This window comes from Aethina tumida, chromosome 1, assembly GCF_024364675.1.
Source record: "Aethina tumida isolate Nest 87 chromosome 1, icAetTumi1.1, whole genome shotgun sequence".
Lineage (NCBI taxonomy): Eukaryota > Metazoa > Arthropoda > Insecta > Coleoptera > Nitidulidae > Aethina > Aethina tumida.
In genome coordinates, this window is record NC_065435.1 from 77186422 (window position 1) to 77205903 (window position 19482).

Genomic DNA, 19482 nt, shown 5'->3' on the forward strand with positions numbered 1-19482 from the left:
TTGTTGAAACCTTTGAAATCGTTGTGTTCGTCAACAAAACAGATAATGCATAAAGTAAATTTTAAAGTGTTAAATATTATTATATGCAATGATTTGGCAACACTGTTCCAGTATGACCAAATTAAATTCATGTAGGTGGCGACACTCATTTAGTGAACTGAGAATGTCAACTAAAAGTATCACAGAAAACTGCAAAACGTCAAACGAAACTTAACCAAACATTTGGTGCGGCTCAATTTTTTGTGACGCCCATGTGTGTTTGTGTGGGGGTTTGTTGTAACTATTAGTCAAAATATCCAGTTGGATTAGTTCAGTCATGGATTAGCTGTGGCTACGTTAAATTGCAACAACATTTTTAGAGAGTCGGTGCAATTTTTAAAATTTTAAAATATTCTTGCAATAATTTTTAAGTTGTCGCTGGAAATATGCCGGGAAGTAACTATAAATTGTCAACAATCAATGTTCAAAGTGCCATACCCAAAAATAGGTGAGAATTTTGCAATTCAACAATATTTAATTTAGATTTGAGTGGGATTTAGTGAGTTTCTTGAATTGGATGAGTTATTGATTTTATTTATACAGTATTTGCGTGACGAATATTAAGGGTAGAACATTTAAATTATTAATATTTATTGATGAATTCCAAATGTTAATTAATTAGTATATTTGTTCGTATTTTTAGGGGGTGTTTGCTTTTAATTCAAGTGGTAATAAGCAGTTATAACTTTAGAAATAATAATTGAAAATTCTTTATGTAACATAAAAGTTATTTATCGTCAATAAAATTATTTTATCAGCGAGTAAAATTGTACAATATAGATAAGTTAATATTGATTTAAGACAACAAATATGTGATTCATCCATAATTGAACTGTGTAATTTTTATCTTTATTTTAGACAAGATCTGTTGAAGTGGAACGGATGGGGCTACAACGATTCGAAGTTCGTATACAGAAACGGCGAGGTTTACTTCACGGGAAAAAGGTACGAACGTAAAGCATTCCAATCGGATATGTTTCAATGGTATATTGTGCAATTATCTCACCTTGTGCATAATATACACAGATTATTAATACATAATGCGAATGCATGAGATGTAACCAGTTGTAATTGCATTTTTGTTGTATGTGTCAAATGTTAAATTCACGCACAGGAAATGTTTAATTAAGTAAACATGTTTTTTCATTTGTTTTTAAATTTAGATACGCAATCGGCGAACGCCGTTTGCCGCATCTAATAGGATGGGTTACAAAAGAACTGGGGGTGGAATTGGAGAAACCGAATCCAGCACAAGAACTGCCGACAGAAGACAAATTTCCTACACCGAAAATTAGCGACGAAAATTTAGATGATCTCAAAAAACTGAACGTTTCTTACTCCCTAAAAGGTATTTAATGTTTGTTCAAAATCTGATAAGTAATTTTAACATTCAATAGGGGAGAATAATTTGAATTAATATTGTGATTAAGGCATCGATCGCTTGGTGAGAGCCCATGGTCACACCCTCAACGACATATACTTACTGCGCAATGGCACCTTCGAGCGTATACCGGACGTGGTGGTGTGGCCAACGTGTCACGATGATGTCGTCCGTATCGTCACCTTCGCCGCGGACCGCAACATCGCGGTCATACCCTTCGGAGGTGGCACCGCGGTGTCCGGAGCCGTCGAATGTCCCGCACGCGAAACCCGGACGATAATTAGTCTAGACACGTCGCAAATGAACAAGATTTTGTGGCTGGACAAAGAAAATTTAGTGGCCTGTTGTGAGAGCGGAATCATTGGTCAAGATTTGGAAAGGGAATTGGGGAAGTTGGGCTACACAACGGGACACGAGCCTGATTCCTACGAGTTCTCCAGTTTGGGTGGATGGGTTGCTACAAGAGCCTCAGGTAACACTGAACACTTTTAATTATTGACATTTTCTAGTTTCTTTATGCAGGGATGAAAAAGAACACGTACGGCAACATAGAAGATCTTCTGGTACATGTTCGGATGGTCACGCCGAAAGGAGTGTTGGAAAAGAACTGTCAAGTACCTCGTTTGAGCTGCGGTCCTGACTTTAACCACGTGGTTATGGGTTCTGAAGGTTCCTTAGGTGTGATTACTGAAGTTATAATCAAAGTACGACCTTTACCTAAATGCAAACGGTACGGGTCGATCGTATTTCCTGATTTTGAATCGGGAGTGAAATGTATGAGAGAAGTGGCGAAACAAAGATGTCAGCCTGCTTCTATACGATTAATGGATAATGATCAATTTAAATTCGGGATGATCCTAAAGCCGGAAGAAAGTAAACTGTCCCAGATTGTGGACGGCTTGAAGAAGTTTTACGTGACGAAAATCAAAGGATTTGATTTGGATAAAATGTGCGTGATGACGCTGTTGTTTGAAGGCGACGAGCAGGATGTAAAGAATCACGAAAAGAAAGTCAATTCAATTGGCATGTTATTCGGAGGAATGCCAGCAGGTCAATCCAATGGAGAACGAGGTTACATGTTAACATTCGTCATCGCTTATATTAGAGTAAACTATTTAACATATGTCAAACTTTAAGTTTAATTCTTAAATTTTTAGGATCTAGCGTTGTTGTACAACGTTGTGGCCGAATCGTTCGAGACCTCAGTGCCTTGGGACCGCGCCCTAGCCCTAGTGAAAAATGTCAAAAGAACCGTGGCAGAAGAATGTCGCAAACGTTCTATCACTCACTTCGTGATAAACTCCCGGGTAACGCAAACTTACGACGCCGGATGCGTGATATATTTCTACCTCGGGTTCAACTACTCGAACATTTCGGATCCGGTGCAAGTCCACCACGACATCGAGACGAGTGCCAGGGATGAAATAATCGCGTGCGGTGGTAGCATATCGCACCATCACGGCGTCGGGAAATTGAGGAAGAAATGGTATCCGAGTACCGTATCGGATGTTGGAGTTAAATTGTTTCTTGCCACGAAAAAGGAATTGGATCCAAAAAATATTTTTGCCACTAATAATTTGGTGCAACAGTCCAAGTTGTAAATTTGTGTTTAGATTTACTTTTAAGTACTTATTTGTTTTTGTCAGTATACTTATTGTGATTTTGTGTCTAGTGTTACCACAAGGTATTGCAGGATTTATTGATATGATCATGAATTCAATGCACTGTTTTATTATTATAATTGCCATTACTAAAGTTTTAGTTACCTTTTTGTATTGATCTAGTTTTATTATTATATTTTGTTTGTTTTATTTTGAAATGTTTTATACAATTTTCAATTTCATAAAATGAATATGTGAAAGTCAGTTGTTTAATTTCTTGCCATTAGAAACGTAAATATAAACGTATAAAAATTGTTTAACTATTCAATTATCATTAAGCATTAAATATAACACAAAGCCAATATTTGTCAAACAATCAATATTCAATACCACAATATTAGTATGTGTTTAAACATTCACAACTCAATTAACATTAATAAAACGACTACGTATAAACCAGATGTAACTAATTTATTAATAGCAAAATTCCTTAATAGTATTTTCACTAAACTGGAGCCATTATTTGGTTCCAGCATCATAAATTAAACATTGCAGGGTGCAAACTCCGGATTATATGTACATTTCATATTGATTTCCGCGTCGTTCCAGGATTTAGCACCTTAAATATCCCTTTATTATGTATGCGTGGTGTTATCGGTTTGTTTAGCGTCGGTTTCCAATGAATATTCAGGCGTACACACGCCAATCAGAGCAATTATTCCAAGACGAAACATTGTATCTAGTTCAACTATTTTGATGCAAAATTAAATTTAATGCTCTGTTTAGTTATTCTAAGAAGTAATCATGATAACTGTGTGAGTAATATTTGTGGATAATTTAGCGGATACAGTTCAATGTAGGATTCAAAATATTTAGATATTGCTAACAATAATCAAAAACCCAGCAATTTTCTCTATCCATTTGCAGTGTTTTGACGGATCGTCATTATTAAGCGAATATTTTTCTACGCTTGATTTAGTTTAAGAAATAAATTGGCGAAAATATATATGAAAATTTACAGACACACATTTAACTTGAAGAGGACTTCTTATGGATACCAAATAAAGGGTGGGTCATATAAATATAAAATATAAAGTATTAAATATAAAATATAAAATAATATAAAATATAATATATAAAAAATAAAATATAAAATACAGTGGTACCTTGACATACGAGTTTAATTCGTTCCGTAACCTTGCTCATATGTCAAATTGCTCGTATCTCAAAGCAATTTTCCCCATTGAAATTAATTGAAAGGCCATTAATCGGTTCTAGCTCCCAAAACACCACCTCAGATCTTTTTGTTAAGTGTTTTTGAATAAGAAAAATATATTTACAAGAAGAAACATTTATTTATAAATATCAAATATATATTCTATTAAAACATAATAAAAGGAAAAGTGAAGTGCTTACGAAAGCGCTTAATTTTCGTCACTGCTCGTTTTCATCTGCAGATCGTTTAAAAAAACTGTCCAAGGAGATTTGTTTCTTCCTCCCTTTCAGAATATTGCGAAACTGAGTTAGGCAAGTTTTGTTGAACAACTCCGATTCACGAGCAGTTACAACTTTTTCGGGGTGATTTTTATCAACGAACTTTCTCCCACATTCCCAAGATCTTCTTTATATCCCTTGTAGAGATAACCCCCTCCATCTCTGGTTCCTCTTCAAAACTAATTTCTCGTTGACCCACCATATGCTGCTGCGGATGACATTTCGGTCCTTCGAAGGCCCTTTCAGCTACAGCCTTAGGCCACAGCTTCTTCCATGCAGAGGCTAATTAAAAACTCGTTTGAAGAACAGCTCCTCATCTTCTACAAATTCGGACTAGTGTTTGGAATTTAGTTCCAACATTCGTGCATGCGCTTTAAGGTCGGGATTTCCAATGGTATAAGATCTGAGGCGTGCCTTTAGCCCATGAAATAACTCTAAATGCCGACATAAACGAAGTTCCCGAATATTGTCGATTCTTTAGATTCAAAAATTACACAAAATAATTTATTAAAATAAAATATGCTGTTGACGTGGTGAATTTTTTATTAAATAAATGAGTATTTTCAATTTCTTGAAAATTCCTAATTTGAATACTTTAACAAATACGAGACGAAAAAACGAAGATTTAATAATAATAATGAATGAATTATTTTGTTGACCACGTCTTTTATTTTCAAAGAGTAGTGAAGATATTTGGTATAAAAGGGTTTTTTATGATTCGAAAAATCTTGCAGACTAAATTTACATGACAATAGCACTGACTATTCGAATTGTATAGTGTTAATTATTCGTAAACAAATATAAAATATTTTTTTATTCTATATATATATATATATATATATATCACGTGCCTTTCCAGATTCAAACCTTACGAGCCGCCATTGGTATAATTGTACTTTATTATGTTTATTTATATTATTGAGTCTTTCCAAGTATTCATATATGCATTCATAATGCATAGTGTATAGACGCGAACGTTTACAATTGAAGAATTAAATGCTTTAAAATAGGTGCAATGTAAAGAAACTGTAATAACGTCTACAGTGGAATTGTGGGTTATATTAACATTTGGACGACATGCGCTGTAGTCTGTGAACTCAAGCCAATAACAAAAAGAATTCCAAGAGTTCTTTCTGTTCCATTATATTACTTTATATTAAAATACAAACGTGAAACTTTTTTCTTCTAGTTTATTACTGGATATTATAAGATAAAAAGAAAATAAAATGTGATTTATTTGATTTTGTATATCATTGACTTCCAATGTATATTAGAAAATTTTGGATATCCATCGTATGTCATGTGCTATGTGAGGATCATTAAAAGCATTAAAATAAATTAACAAATTATGTTATCGAATATCAACAGTAATTTTCTAACTCGGATTTTTCCGTACCAATCCCTTAAACAGTAATTAGTGATTAGGGTGAGAAAAAACGCAGTTAATTCAGTGTGACCGCGACACGAAACTTTTCTCCGGCACTCGCTGGTGGCTGTTTTGATTTCGGCCCCGGATACAGTCCAATTATCTGAACCGTGCGGAACTTTGTTGGAAACACGCCAGGGAAGTTTGCACCTTAATTTTTCTACCCGAACTTTCTACCCCACATGCGAATTAATACGTAATGATGTCGGTAATTATTAAAATTTCGTGTTTCCGTACGTAGTTAAGGAAGCGTTAGTCGTTAACGGATGGAAGGGAAAAATTAACCTGAATTCGCCGACAAACAAAGTTTCGCGTCGAGTCACGTCTGGTGGATGTTTGCGAACGGAAATGAGACGGCGTCGCCGGGAATAAATAACACCACTATCGGGAACACACACATAAACGGCGCGAACTTCTGATAACGGACCGATTGCCATATTTTTCGCCGTACACATTAAGTTTTCCACATTTTCGTGTTTCACGTTTTTATTTTATTGTCGAGTGTTCGCACCACCGATACAGAGACTAATTTAAGACGTGTCGACCGAGAGTTTCGAACGGCAACAAAGGGAACGGGGTAATTAGGACGGAGCCGTTTCGAAACTCCTATTGTTGGAGATTAGCCGAGCCTCTTTGTATGAAGCTTAAACGTATTACCTTCCTGAAAATGGACCTTCATAATTGTTATGAATTAAGATTGCTCATTTACGAACACTTAAGTTAAGGTTAAGTTTAGAAAAATGGTTAAAACATTTATCGAAACATTATGACATAATAAATGTAAGAAAAACTTTCATTAACCCCAAAAATGTGAAAAAGTTTTGTGAAAGTTTAAGGAGGAGACGGAGCATTTTATTTTCAATTAGATCTCGGTCAGTACTTTAAGGCGAAGTTTTGAGTCGGCTAAAAAATCCAAGTGTCATTCAGACGGCGCTCGTCTAGAGTAAATTACCGTCGTCCTCCGCGCGTTTTTCCCGTCCGCATTAAGAACTTGCACCTATTAGAAGTGCCTTTCGGAAACTCGATGGCATTAAATATTCGGGGGGCGGCTCGGCGTGGGAACGACGTTTGGTGGGGGCGAGGGTGTGCGCGACCAGGTTCGTGCGCGTGCCCGGGGACCTGCAGAATCCGCCGCCAGGATCATAACCGCCTGGATGTGCCAGAGTCCCAACTGCAGCATCTCGGTGCGCGTCTCACGGTGCCCTGGACTGATTTATATCGATAGAATACTAAACTGATTCCATTGGTGCTATTAAATAACACATTTTTATTAATTTTTACTTAAAATCGAACGATAATAAAACACTATTAACGTAAAAACGAGTTTATAAATAATTACGAGGGCTAAATACACATACTCTGTACCAGTTTACACGAGGCGACGGCGTTTTTGCCTGGATACGAGTAAACTGTTTAAAACTAAACTGATAATTAACCGAAGAGGTTTGTAACTAAGTAAATCAATTATAAAACACGCACAAAATCAAAAGTAATTAATATTATTAGATAGCGTACTGGGAACTCGTTGAATTACGTAAGTCTAGAACTAATTTTGTACGATTAGACAGATGTTTTTGTTTATAGAGTGTTTAGACAAATTTTTTGATAGATTTTCTATTTGTAAACTTATAAATAACATGGGGCCAAAGTATAACTAGCAAGATTGAAGTTAGTAAATATATTCTAAATTAGATAGTGACAGCTAAAATAAATCTAGTAATATTGTTATTAACATGTTGTGTAGTTCACCTTAACCATAAGGGTAAGTTACATTTAAATTATATTATTCACGTTTTTTCATTCACATTCATCTCACTTGAAAAATCTATTGATTTATTCAAAATAATCAATAGGTGTGTTGAACAAATCTAAAAAAGTATCAGCTTACTGGAGAGTCGTAAAATGTTTTAGTAACAACTTTTCCTACTTTGGTTTTCTTTGATTTATCGGCTTTGGGTTTGTACTTGTGTCTTATGTTGCGCGCCCCCCAGAAAATGCATTATTATTGTTTTTATTGGTTACGAGTCTCATAAAATTGCGGTTCAAAGTTGGATATTGGTGTGAGCGTAATGGGGAAAAAATGGAATTGAAATGAAAATAAATCAAAACTTTTGTATGATGTTAAAATGAAAATTTTATTGGCATATTTCAACCGACAGGATGTTGTAAATAGTTATTATTTCATTTTATGGTTTATTTAATTCCACATTTGAATAAAACAAATAAATTTCATTTATGCTTTTAATTTTTGTTGAATTTTTTATTAAATTACAGTTAAAGGGCGATTGCGAAATTTTAAAATTTAAATTATAAATATTCCATTTACCAGAAGAATGTTTTAGAAAATTTTAATATTAACAATTTCATTAGTTTCATATTTATAAATGAATATGTAATTTTTTAAAAATTAAATTTTGAAATATAATTGGCAAATGTGTAAATTTTTAATTGCAATACCTAATTACTGAACAAACATTATAGTCTAATATTTTTAATCCAATACAATGTTGAAAAATGGTGAATGCGCAACGGAAAATTTAAAATACAGTCAATTATTTTAATACTTCATAATTTGATTTCTAACAAATTAAGTTCTTGAATTTTATAAGCGCCTATTTATTTTATTTTAATTTAAAACGAATTCGACACTTTTAAAAACATCATTTTTACAAATATTTAAAAATGGTGAATGCGATGCGATTAATTATAAACTTAATATATATTATAAAGTTGATGATTAGTGATATGTGCATTTTATAAATGAATATAATTAATTAACATGAATTCATTATTTTTTAGAAGCAGTATTAATTATAAAAGTGGTGAATTACAATGGACTAATTTATTTAATTTCAACACTAACAATATTTTGAAAGTGTTACTCGCAAAAATTATAAAATGCACAAGTTATTTTATTATAGTTATATAATATATAGTTGGAATTTTTGTATATAATATATAAAGTTAGTAATTAAAACACTGAACGGAAATGTTAATTTGATAAACGACCCTTTGAGTGCATTCTAAAAAGTTTTACTAGTGAAAATTTCACCCACTCTAACATAATTAATTTACGATCTCCATACTTGAAATTCAGAAAATGCAAATGAACTTTTCCTCTTATAAACAGTAATTAAAATACACAAATTAATTTGAATGTAATTAAAAATTTCCAAATATTCTATAATAGTATACACTTAATTAAATTTTTATTCAGTATTGTTAGAGTTTGTTGTGTGAATAAGCAAATATTTTGTTAAACAATCGTTAACTTAGATAATTTTTTTGTATTCTAGCCGGAGAGAATTTTTACGCCCCACGTTGGGATTAATTAAAAACCGAGCGCGAATCCCCAGCAATTTATTGTGTTCCAAAGTCAACTGTATTAGCTTCTTCACTCTGCCAACTCCATAAAAACCGTTTAAACTTTCGTACTTTTGCCTGATTCAGTGTTTCATCATATCAGAGACACATTTCGTTAACGGACAAAGGATTTTTAATCGAACTTGTTCGAACCGAAGGTAATTTGTTGAGTATTTTTGCGGAATCCCACGCGTTTTTTCGCAATTAAAACTTCTGTAACCCAGTTTTTAGCGTGGGCGGCCTCGAAGTTTCACTGAGCCGGGGCTAATTGATAATTTCGCTTGTGTGTTCAATTAAGCCCTGCGAGTAAATTCTGGTCGCCGGTCACAAGGCCGTTTTTGTTTCATGTTTTTTTGTACAAGTCGAATGAAATTCCATGTAACGTTCATAAATCAAAAAAAAAACTACAATACCGAAACACATTTTTCTCGATGAAAAGAAAACCGGTATAAATAAACCATCGACATAGTAATCAATTTCTCCGTTTGACTTGATTCACCGAAATGAGTGATGCTTTGGCTCCGGTTCAAAATTCCCATCGATTAAATTATTCCACGTAAATCGCGGCGACCACAATAAATCGGCACGTTGCGGAAGTTGTGCTCAAGTGCGCCGATAATTCTCGCATCAAGTTGCTCAAGTTCCGACGAAAATAACAAAACCCACCAACCCGCCCAACGCTACCCTCGAGCCATGCTAAATTGTTCGTTAACTATCGATGACACTACAAACCATTTTAGTGCAATCAATGAATAATTGGCATAAGTACGAATCCACAATTGTTGGAATTGTTCAATTTAATCAGCTATACAACATCAGACACAAAAATAATAGAAAATTTAATAAAATAATTAGTTTATTCCAAATCGACTGATCAATTGTGCACATGATTTGATACTTTGAGGGAATTGAAATGAAGTATAATTCTAATAATCCAGTGTATATACGGTTTATTGATGTATCTGGTTTACCCAGTTGTTTAAATTTTTATATTATAAAACTAAATTAAAATATATATGTACATAAAATAGACGAAAATATGGAAACTTTTTCTTGTGGTTTTCCAACCAGATTTTATTGAATTGTTTGACCTATAGATGCTCAATGGGATTCAGATCTGGGGATTGCAAAGATCCGAGTACCGACATAATTTGATCATAAAACAATGTTTTTACGAGCTTAGAGGTGTGCCTTGTCCTATACAATACAAAAAGAGTTTGATCCATGTGAATTCTGAAAGAAACATCATGTGCAATAGAGACAGTAAGTTTCCCACTATGGGACAGACTTCTACTGTCTTTGTCATGCATGATGTCTCTCTCTAAATTCAGACGGGTCAAACACTTTTCTTACTGTATACTCCTGTTGATAAATCTATCTTAGTGGAGTATTTTGCTCAGCAAATGGCAACACTGTACTATTGGATCAATGCCAGATCGGCTACACTATTAGGCTACCACTAAAGTGAACTATGGAAATTTGGTATGTTACTTTCAACTTCTCTGCAGTTGGTTGTCTTACATATCGTCTGCCGTCAGAATCAAATAAGTTGAACTGTGATTCATCGCTCTGAAGAACCGTACTTGATTGTCCAATTAAGGTGTTCTCTAGCAAGATCCATTTTAGCCCTTCTATTTATCCATTCACTGTTTTATCCGTAACATCCAGAAATGTTTATAACAGCACTGTCTAGTGATAGGTTAGTTTTTCCCCTACCAATTTTTGAAGCAGTTTTAACATCACCACGAGGATTACTTTTACCGATATTTAAAGACAATGTCCATTTTAGTTTCTCTAAACTGATACGAAATGTTTCTATCTTGTCTATGGTCAGATGAAAAATAGCAACTACTGGGCATACTGGCTACAACGATGTAACAATTTAAGAGCGATTGACGATTTAAAATGCAACTTTATAATAAGTTTACATATTTTTTTTCCATTGCCCATTTTTTTAAGGATATAAATTACTACATAATAAAAAATTTTAAAAATGTTATTTCGAAAATGTGTGTATACAATTGTGTGAATATACAATTGTATAACAATACGCTAATAATTGAAATTTTTAATACAATTAATTATGGCTAAGTTTTCATATTTTTTCCGCTAATCATAGAAGTCTATTTTTTATTTAAATATATGTCTATATTAGTTTTATGTTTTCTCAGAAACAATACTCCTCCCATGGAGAGATTATTTTCTTCAACCAATAAGATAGTCAATAAGGACGTATTGGCATCATTTGAATCTTTGACATTTTCTATATGTTGTGCATCTTAAGAACTCTTCTATAATTTTAATATGCTCCTCCCATGGAGAGATAATTCTCTTCAACCAATAAGATAGTCAATAAGGACGTAACGTAACTTTTCTATAATTTTGATATGCTCTCAAATGGTTCTTGATTTATTGTTCCTTTGTTAGATCAGTGATAAAATATTTTTCTCCTGAAGCCCACCTATTAATATGAAGTACAACTTTTTTCCAAGTTTTATTTCACGTCCAAATTACAAAGGACATATCCTCAAAATGCCCAAATAAGGATCTCCGAATTAGTAAAATGGTCCGGAGTAGCGTGTTCAAAATTATAGTGTACGTTGTTTTTGAGAGTGGATTTCTCTTTTTTGAAGAGTAAATCTGTTTTCTATTTTGTACCGAACATTTGATAAAATAATATTAATTATTTTTTTAATGAAAAGTTCTAAAAACTACTTAAAAATTGTTCGAAATTTTATATTTAACAATAAATAAAAATGTAAAGGTAAATGTAAAGGCTTTCGTGACCAATAAACCCGAACAACTATAGGTATGGAATACATAAAAGGCTAAGTTGCCAAAAATTATCTGTTATTTAGTTTGCTAATAAGGGGTTGGAATTTTCTGAATTATGAGTGTTTTACAATTTCTTAACAATTTTCTTGTAAAAATACAGGATAAATTAAGAATGTTGACACGTTAATTAAAGTTTTTATTTTAAATGTACAATTTGTACATTTTGCATAAAATAAGACATTAAAAGACAATTCGATTACTGCAGTCATTCCTATACTTAAAGGTAATAACGGACTACTAACATGAAACATATTGTATACAGGGTGTTAGGGAAACGAGTGCCGAAAATGTAACCACGTTAAAGTTCGTTAGCTTTTTCTGAAATTATGCCCACAAGTCGCCAGAATTTTTTTTGAACCAATGCATTACGTGTCTAGTAAAATTGTTGAACATTTATTGCTTAATAAAAAATATAAAATCGTGAGCAGAATAAACCGGTCGATTTGAAATGCCAGTTAGACAACCACTAACAGACACTTACGTAAAATTGCTTTGATGCCAAAAAATTCATTATACTGTTACTTGTGTTTATACAGTATAACGGAGATAAAAACAAACAAAATATAGTGCTGAACGCGAATCAACACATAAATCCGACAGTTCGTAACAATCCAAATTAAAAGATAAAAATCAACAATCAGATTAGCACGAAACCGTGAATCATAGCAGCGTTTCATCCGTGTCGGTTTGTTCGAAAATTAATGGACGCGAAACGTAAAATGGCACGCACAATTGAGCATCAACAAACCGGTGCCGAAATAATTACGACTGATCGTGTCTTGATCGTTTTGTCCGACGAGAGTGATTAATCAAAGTCCATTTAAATAGTTCGGAGAAATCTCGCAAAAGTTATTGTTTACTTGTAGTACGGGGGCTTCATATAGGCGTGTTTTTAGACTTAAGGAAAAAATTCGGTTGTCAATGGTAACGAGATTAATGGATGTTTGATCAGGAGGGAGTAATTAAGGTTTGACCGTATCGCCATTAAATCAGGGCAATATGATTAACGACTCACTCAACCGGCCGCGGCAATATTATCTTGCAATGGTCCCTTGTTATTTTCCATCGGGAAAATTGTGAACGTTTCCATTTGAAGGACTCGGTCTGCTTTAATACGTGGAACAATCAACTCCATGTCTTCGAGAAGTGTTTTAACCGTCAAATGTTTTTTTTGTCAGTGGTCGCTTTGATGTCAACGTTATTACTTTCCGAAACTTTTTAATATTACTTGTTTTGCGGCGTCGTTGGAAATAGAACGGATCTATAAATATTAATGGGGTAGACGGATGGACTGGGTCGTCTCATTTGTTAAATTTTCTTTTTATTTGTGTCTCGGTCCCTCTTTAATTAGAAAATACCTCGAGTGGAGACAAGCAATAAACCTCGAGCACGTTCGGGATTCCACTTTCGCCACCGCACTTTTCTACGTTCACATTAAAAGGGCAAACGCAATTTTAATTTCGTTCCGACAATCACTTTTTACTTGCACGTCAAAACGATACGAAACCGCGGGACAAAAACACGGGCAGTACGGACGGCGACCCCTAATTACTCGTCGCATAAATTCGCCTGAAAAATGTGCGGCCGGAAATCAATTATACCGGACAAAAAAAAGGAAAACCTGCTAAAGTTGCGGAATTCCCCAGCTTTTACGAATGTACAGACGGCGAAATTGTGTTTATGCAAGCAACCAAGATTGCGTTTGCCATACGAACATACGAAAACTGTATTATGTACTCGTTATACATACATGTATGCATAAAATATTTATTTAGGTATTTATCATCAAATAAAACATGGTAAACAGTTGGGCAGTTTCTGGCCCAGAGGCCATCACAAAAATTACACGTCCGACCTTCCACAGTATTAAAATTAATGTTTGCGCCTGTTTCATGCCTACCCTTTCATCGCAATCCAGACGAACCTGATATCTCCATTATGCCGCCCGAAAACACGAATCGACAAGCGCCAGTATCAAATTTAACCGTGCACATCACATCGAATTAAGTTAAGTTTGGCGAAATTGTTTTTTTTTTAACGTGGGCGGCACGTCTGTGTTACGGTTTCGGGAGGATTTTGCGAGAGGAATTCAATTTTTCGGATTATGTAAACGTGGGCCGAGATTTATGGGGTATTGCGTGCGCTCCCGTGAATTTATACATATTAATGTTACTGGATTTAGGACAATCACTGCCACAATACCTTAACCCATAAAAATTGTATTAGACATACAGTATGGTCAATTTAAGACACCTGTAACTTTTTTATTTATAACTCGATTTTAATGAATAAATTACATTTCTGAATCTTTGGAACATTGATGAAACTGTATAAAAATGTACGAAATCATCAAGAAATATAAGAAAATTGGTGGTTTTTATTTTTGAGTTAATAAAAAAATGTAAAAATTAAGTATAGATCAAATGTATTGGTTTATTAAATAATGTAATGTAAAGTAATGTAAGTTTTATTAATATATTGTTAAAAAAATTCTAAAATTTGTTAAATTATACAATAAAATAACAATAATAATAATGATAAATGTAAATATAAAATTAATGATTTATTCGTAAAATTGTTGGAGAATTGTTTAATTAGAGAAGCAAAAAATGGATAAAACTATTCTTCTATAGCAAATTACTCGAAAAATAGTTTCGCTTCTATTTTCTGACCTTTTTAGGTATAGTTAGACAATAAATAAGCTATGTTAAAAATATAGTTAAAATAATAAAACAATTTTACAGAGTTATTAAAAAAATAACAAAGATTGGTGGGTTTTATTATAATATTGCCGAAAAATGGAAAAATATAGGAAAATTGACAACCTGATTGTTTTGATCAAGTTGAAGGATATATCCAACATTGTTATATAATTTTAATTATTGTTAGTTAATTGTCGCTTCTTTTCATATAAACATCATGCATATTTCTCAATGGAGTATGTTTTTTTTTTCAGAAAACAAATAATATGCCAACTTTTACATTTTTAATAGTAAATAATAATTTATTCGCTTTAAAACAATTCAATTAAATTATAAATATTTGATCATTTAATATTTGAATTGAAATGAATTAAATTTTTAATTTTATTAATAACATTCTTTTGTAAATAAATAAGAGCTAAATTCAATAATACACATTTTTCGTTTCAATTCCTGTTAATAGGAATTAATCAACATTAGATATTAATAGATGTTAATTAGCATTAAACAAGTTTTTAAATTATACATTGTATACAGCGTGGGTTTTATTATAATATTGCCGAAAAATGGAAAAAGTTAGAAAATAAATAAACTTTATCAAGTTTTCTATAAGATGTGGTATGGTATATGGTAAATAAAAAATAGTAAGAATGTTTCAATTTATATAAAAATTACATTAATATTACTTTAATTCTAAGGCCAAATATAAGATGTAAAAAGTCCAAAAAAATCCTAAAATTCCATCTACAAGAACAAATTGACAACCTGATTGTTTTGATCAAGGGGAAGGATATATTCAACATTGTTATATAATTTTAATTGTTGTAGTTAATTGTCGCCTTTTTTCATGTAAACATCATGCATATTTCTTAATTGAGTAATTTTTTTCAGAAAACAAATAATTATAGTATCCCAACTTTCGCATTTTTAATAGTAAATAATAATTTATTCACTTTGAACACGTTGAAGACCGCATGTCCACACTTGTACACCGGTGGCCATGATTTAAATACAATTTATGTACAGTAGAGATACTGTAAACCTAGGGTTTAAATATTGTCTACCTCAAATTATTGTACACTAAAAGAATATTTAAAAAATAATATACGAAATTAACGATAAGAAAAATGCCGGTCCATGTGTGAGAAATACGATTTTGCAATGCGGTCTTCAACGTGTTAAAAACAATTCAATTATATTATAATTATTTGATCATTTAATGTTTGAATTGAACTAAATTAAATGTTTATTTTTTTTAATAACATTATTTTATAAATAAATAAGAGCTAAATTCAATTCCTGTTAATAGGAATTAATCACCATATTGATATTAATTGATGTTAATTAGCATTAAACAAGTTTTTAATTATATGTTGTATACAGCGTGAAGACTGTAACCCTCCATTAGACCTCTTGTCATCTTTCTAGTGAGGAGTCGGGGCATGCTATGACATTTCATTTAAAAACAAAGTGAGGTGTGGATTTTTACCTTCCTTGAAGGGCTACATTTCGCATTGCTTAAAAAGATAGGTAAATATACTGAAACGTGTTTCGTCAGCTTCCCGGTAGCGAATTTATTCCAGTTACAGTCTTCATCTTATATATAAATAGCTACATATGTATTTATCAGATTGATTGTCACATATTCTAATTTGTTGATTGTATTCAATTGTATTGTTTGTCTTAATCTATTTCAATACACCACATAATTATTTTGATGATAAATAAACTCATTTCTTCCCTATTCGAAAATATTTAAATAAAGAATTCATCAAATAGACAAATAAATAATATAAATTAATTTACATCCGCTTGGTTTCCCATTAACCGATCAGTTTATTTATTTAATTGCACCAAACGCACCATCATCGAAATGAACGACATAAGCAAACACAGCACACAGTGCAAATTTATAAAACATTCACATTTGAACATCCCGAATTACATTAATTTGTTAACGGAGGTCAGCACTATAGCCCGCTAAATGTAGGCAACCCAATTCGCTTCGCAAGCAAAACCGGTAAACAAGAACGTAATTAGTATGTCAGTGCGGTACAATGAGGTTCGTTAAAAATTTTCAAAGCGCATCTTCTCCCATGTGCGGTTAAATCTTCGCCACCGCGCCTTTCATCCGTCGACCTTAATTCAATTCTTTGTTTCGCTCCACCACCTTGGGTTACGTTTGCAATTTGTCGTTTTGAATAATAGAACAGCCGTGCATAATGAGTCGTCTAAAAATACGCCTCTCGTCGGGAATTCGTCGGTGTAACGAGCCGGGAGTTACCCTCCACAAACACCACATTGTTCTCGCAGATACACGTACGACCGATCACGCGTTGTTGACGCTTAATTGTTCCAAAAAGTGGTAATATTCGACGCCGTAGTTCACGGAGGACTTGTTCCAGACACGCGGGCTTAATGTGCAATTAAATTACGTGTGGCGGCTCCTCGAATGTGCCGAATGTCTTTGTCGGCTTAATGAATGGACCTGGTGACATTCGATACGACCAAATTTCGCTCTAATTGTCTTGTTCGCTGCGGAATTACACATATGAGGTTACCCGTTGTTGAGTTTACGGAGTCTGAAAACATTTTAAGCAACCCCCATGTCTTCATCAAATTAAATTAGTTTATGAACTCGGAAACTTGACAGTTACAACAATAGAGCGCGACACTTCGTCTATAAACATATTAGGCAACTAAGTTTACAATTTTTTTTATCAATGAAACAGCGCAGATTTCAATCACTAACCCATATTGTCGTCATCTTTCGCAAAGTGAACATAAAAAACCGGGGATGTGGAATAAACTGTTGGGCATTGTGTCGAGTTTTCGATGCCAATTTGGCGCGAGCCAGTTTTATAGCTCGGCAAAATAATTCAATCAAAGGCCGTACACAATGTTGGAAGCTCGCGTGTTCCTTTTCAGCCTCAAACAATGCGACCGTGGAAAAAACCATCAATGGGGGCGAAAAGAAAATAAACTTTATACAATTTGCCCGTAAAACATGCCGCCCCAATGGTGCCCCCGTTAAAATTATCTGTGCGGAATTATTTTAAATTTCGACCCGAATATTCTCGTAACGGGCCTTTTACGGGCGGACGCCGAAATTGTCCCTTTTATAATTTAACGTCGCCCAAAACTCAGGCCCGTAATTAAATGAAATTGATGCGAAATTTTTGTTCTTTTTGGCAGATTTATGTCCCAATTTAACAGAAAAAGTGGGCTATTAAATTAATAGAAACACTAATGTCTTTTGTTTACACGTAACACTGTTTTGCGATTAGTTTTCTTGCAGTACTGCCGACAACCGTATGTATTATTGCAGTTGAAAGTCATACGCAACGGTGTACAAACGTATACAGATTTAATTAATTGAATAAAACAGCCATTTTTGGGTTGATTTGTTTGAATGATTTATGATCGTTTGGGAACATTTCAAAAACCGAGTATTGTAGCAGTGTTTTAAAAGTACTAATTGAACGTGTAATTCTGCTGAAAACCTATCGATTGTCAAATCCGGCGTTAATTGGCATCTTTTATTATTTTAACGACCCAATTTCCGGTTGGAAACGTTCCAACGTTTTCGCAAAATACGGCAATAAAATAAATCTGATAAAAAATCCATTGGTATGATTTAGGTTCTTAAGAATCAATGGAATTATAGTGGAAAACACCTGGGATGAACGTGAACTGTTAATGCTCTCGGGAAGAATTAATCTTAAATCTTTATTTATGTACAAACCGATGAAAAATTTAACAAGGGCGTCTTTCTTACTACCCTTAGTTTGCTGGAAAAAAATATCTTATGTATACACGTAAAATTCCTTAATTTAATCTAATTTAATTTATTTTTTTTTAATAACTGACTAACTGTTAAAATAATATTAATTTACTAATCCTGTTTTATTTTTTAATTTAAAAAATAATTTTCAGCTGGACAAATACAGAAACATTAATATTGACAGGAATTTTTATTGACAAAATAAGTACTGTTTAAATTAATAATAATATTTTATATAACATCATTTTTCTTTTATAATTTCATCACAGCTTCAAAGCATAGAGTAGACTAATTTTCGAATATATGCCACGTATATATTCCTTCTCTTCTATCTAACATTCTTGAATTTCATTTAAATTTGTATAATTTTTGTGTCGAATGTTTTGATCTTTTAACCAGTATGTCATAATCTGGATCTGGATCGTTATCATCGTTTCTCCAGTATATGGAAACAAATTGTTATATAATGTATCATTAAAAATAAAACGATCCGTGTGTTCCTCTCTACAATCCAGAGTGTCTATTCCAAAAGTAGAAAAGAATCCCAACCAGCATGAAAAATTAACATTTCATAGCGAGTTCAATATACTTCTTGTATAATCTTGTCCCTGTGGGACATTTAACATAAACCTTGACTATGATTTTTAAATAAATGTCTGTCTCACTGAAAATTATCTGTATCTATTGTTCTTTGATCTGGTGAACGTTATTCTGAGCAAATCGAAATCAGGCCTTCACATTCTTAGTAGAAAGCAAGGTTTCTTACAATCCTTGAACTAATTCCAGTTTGTCCTATTTCCTCTATGTATTTTTTTCATTACGCTCACTCTCATAAAAAAGGTCGTGGTTAACTTACT

General features: G+C 33.1%; 2 protein-coding genes across 2 annotated transcripts in view; both read left to right on the plus strand.

The window, feature by feature from the left end:
• Positions 1 to 215: 215 nt before the first annotated feature.
• LOC109600521 (alkyldihydroxyacetonephosphate synthase) lies at positions 216 to 3281 on the plus strand. Its single transcript, XM_020016678.2, has 6 exons — positions 216 to 487; positions 898 to 984; positions 1203 to 1387; positions 1470 to 1892; positions 1943 to 2526; positions 2578 to 3281. The coding sequence occupies exons 1-6, from the start codon at positions 426 to 428 to the stop codon at positions 3019 to 3021; spliced, it is 1785 nt and encodes a 594-aa protein (XP_019872237.1). The 5' UTR covers positions 216 to 425; the 3' UTR covers positions 3022 to 3281.
• Positions 3282 to 7406: 4125 nt separating this feature from the next.
• LOC109600514 (uncharacterized) overlaps positions 7407 to 19482 on the plus strand; it is a 31637-nt gene continuing 19561 nt past the window's right edge. Inside the window, 2 exon segments of the mRNA XM_049961034.1 lie at positions 7407 to 7475; positions 7686 to 7703. The gene's annotated coding sequence lies outside the window, so the exon portion shown is untranslated.

What these genes read in the sequence shown, in the direction of transcription:
- LOC109600521 (XM_020016678.2), top strand. Translation starts at nt 426, where the DNA reads ATGCCGGGAAGTAACTATAAATTGTCAACAATCAATGTTCAAAGTGCC. An exon ending in CGTTTCTTACTCCCTAAAAG is followed by an intron (nt 1,388 to 1,469) that starts GTATTTAATGTT and finishes ATTGTGATTAAG; the next exon opens with GCATCGATCGCTTGGTGAGA. An exon ending in TCGTCATCGCTTATATTAGA is followed by an intron (nt 2,527 to 2,577) that starts GTAAACTATTTA and finishes TTAAATTTTTAG; the next exon opens with GATCTAGCGTTGTTGTACAA.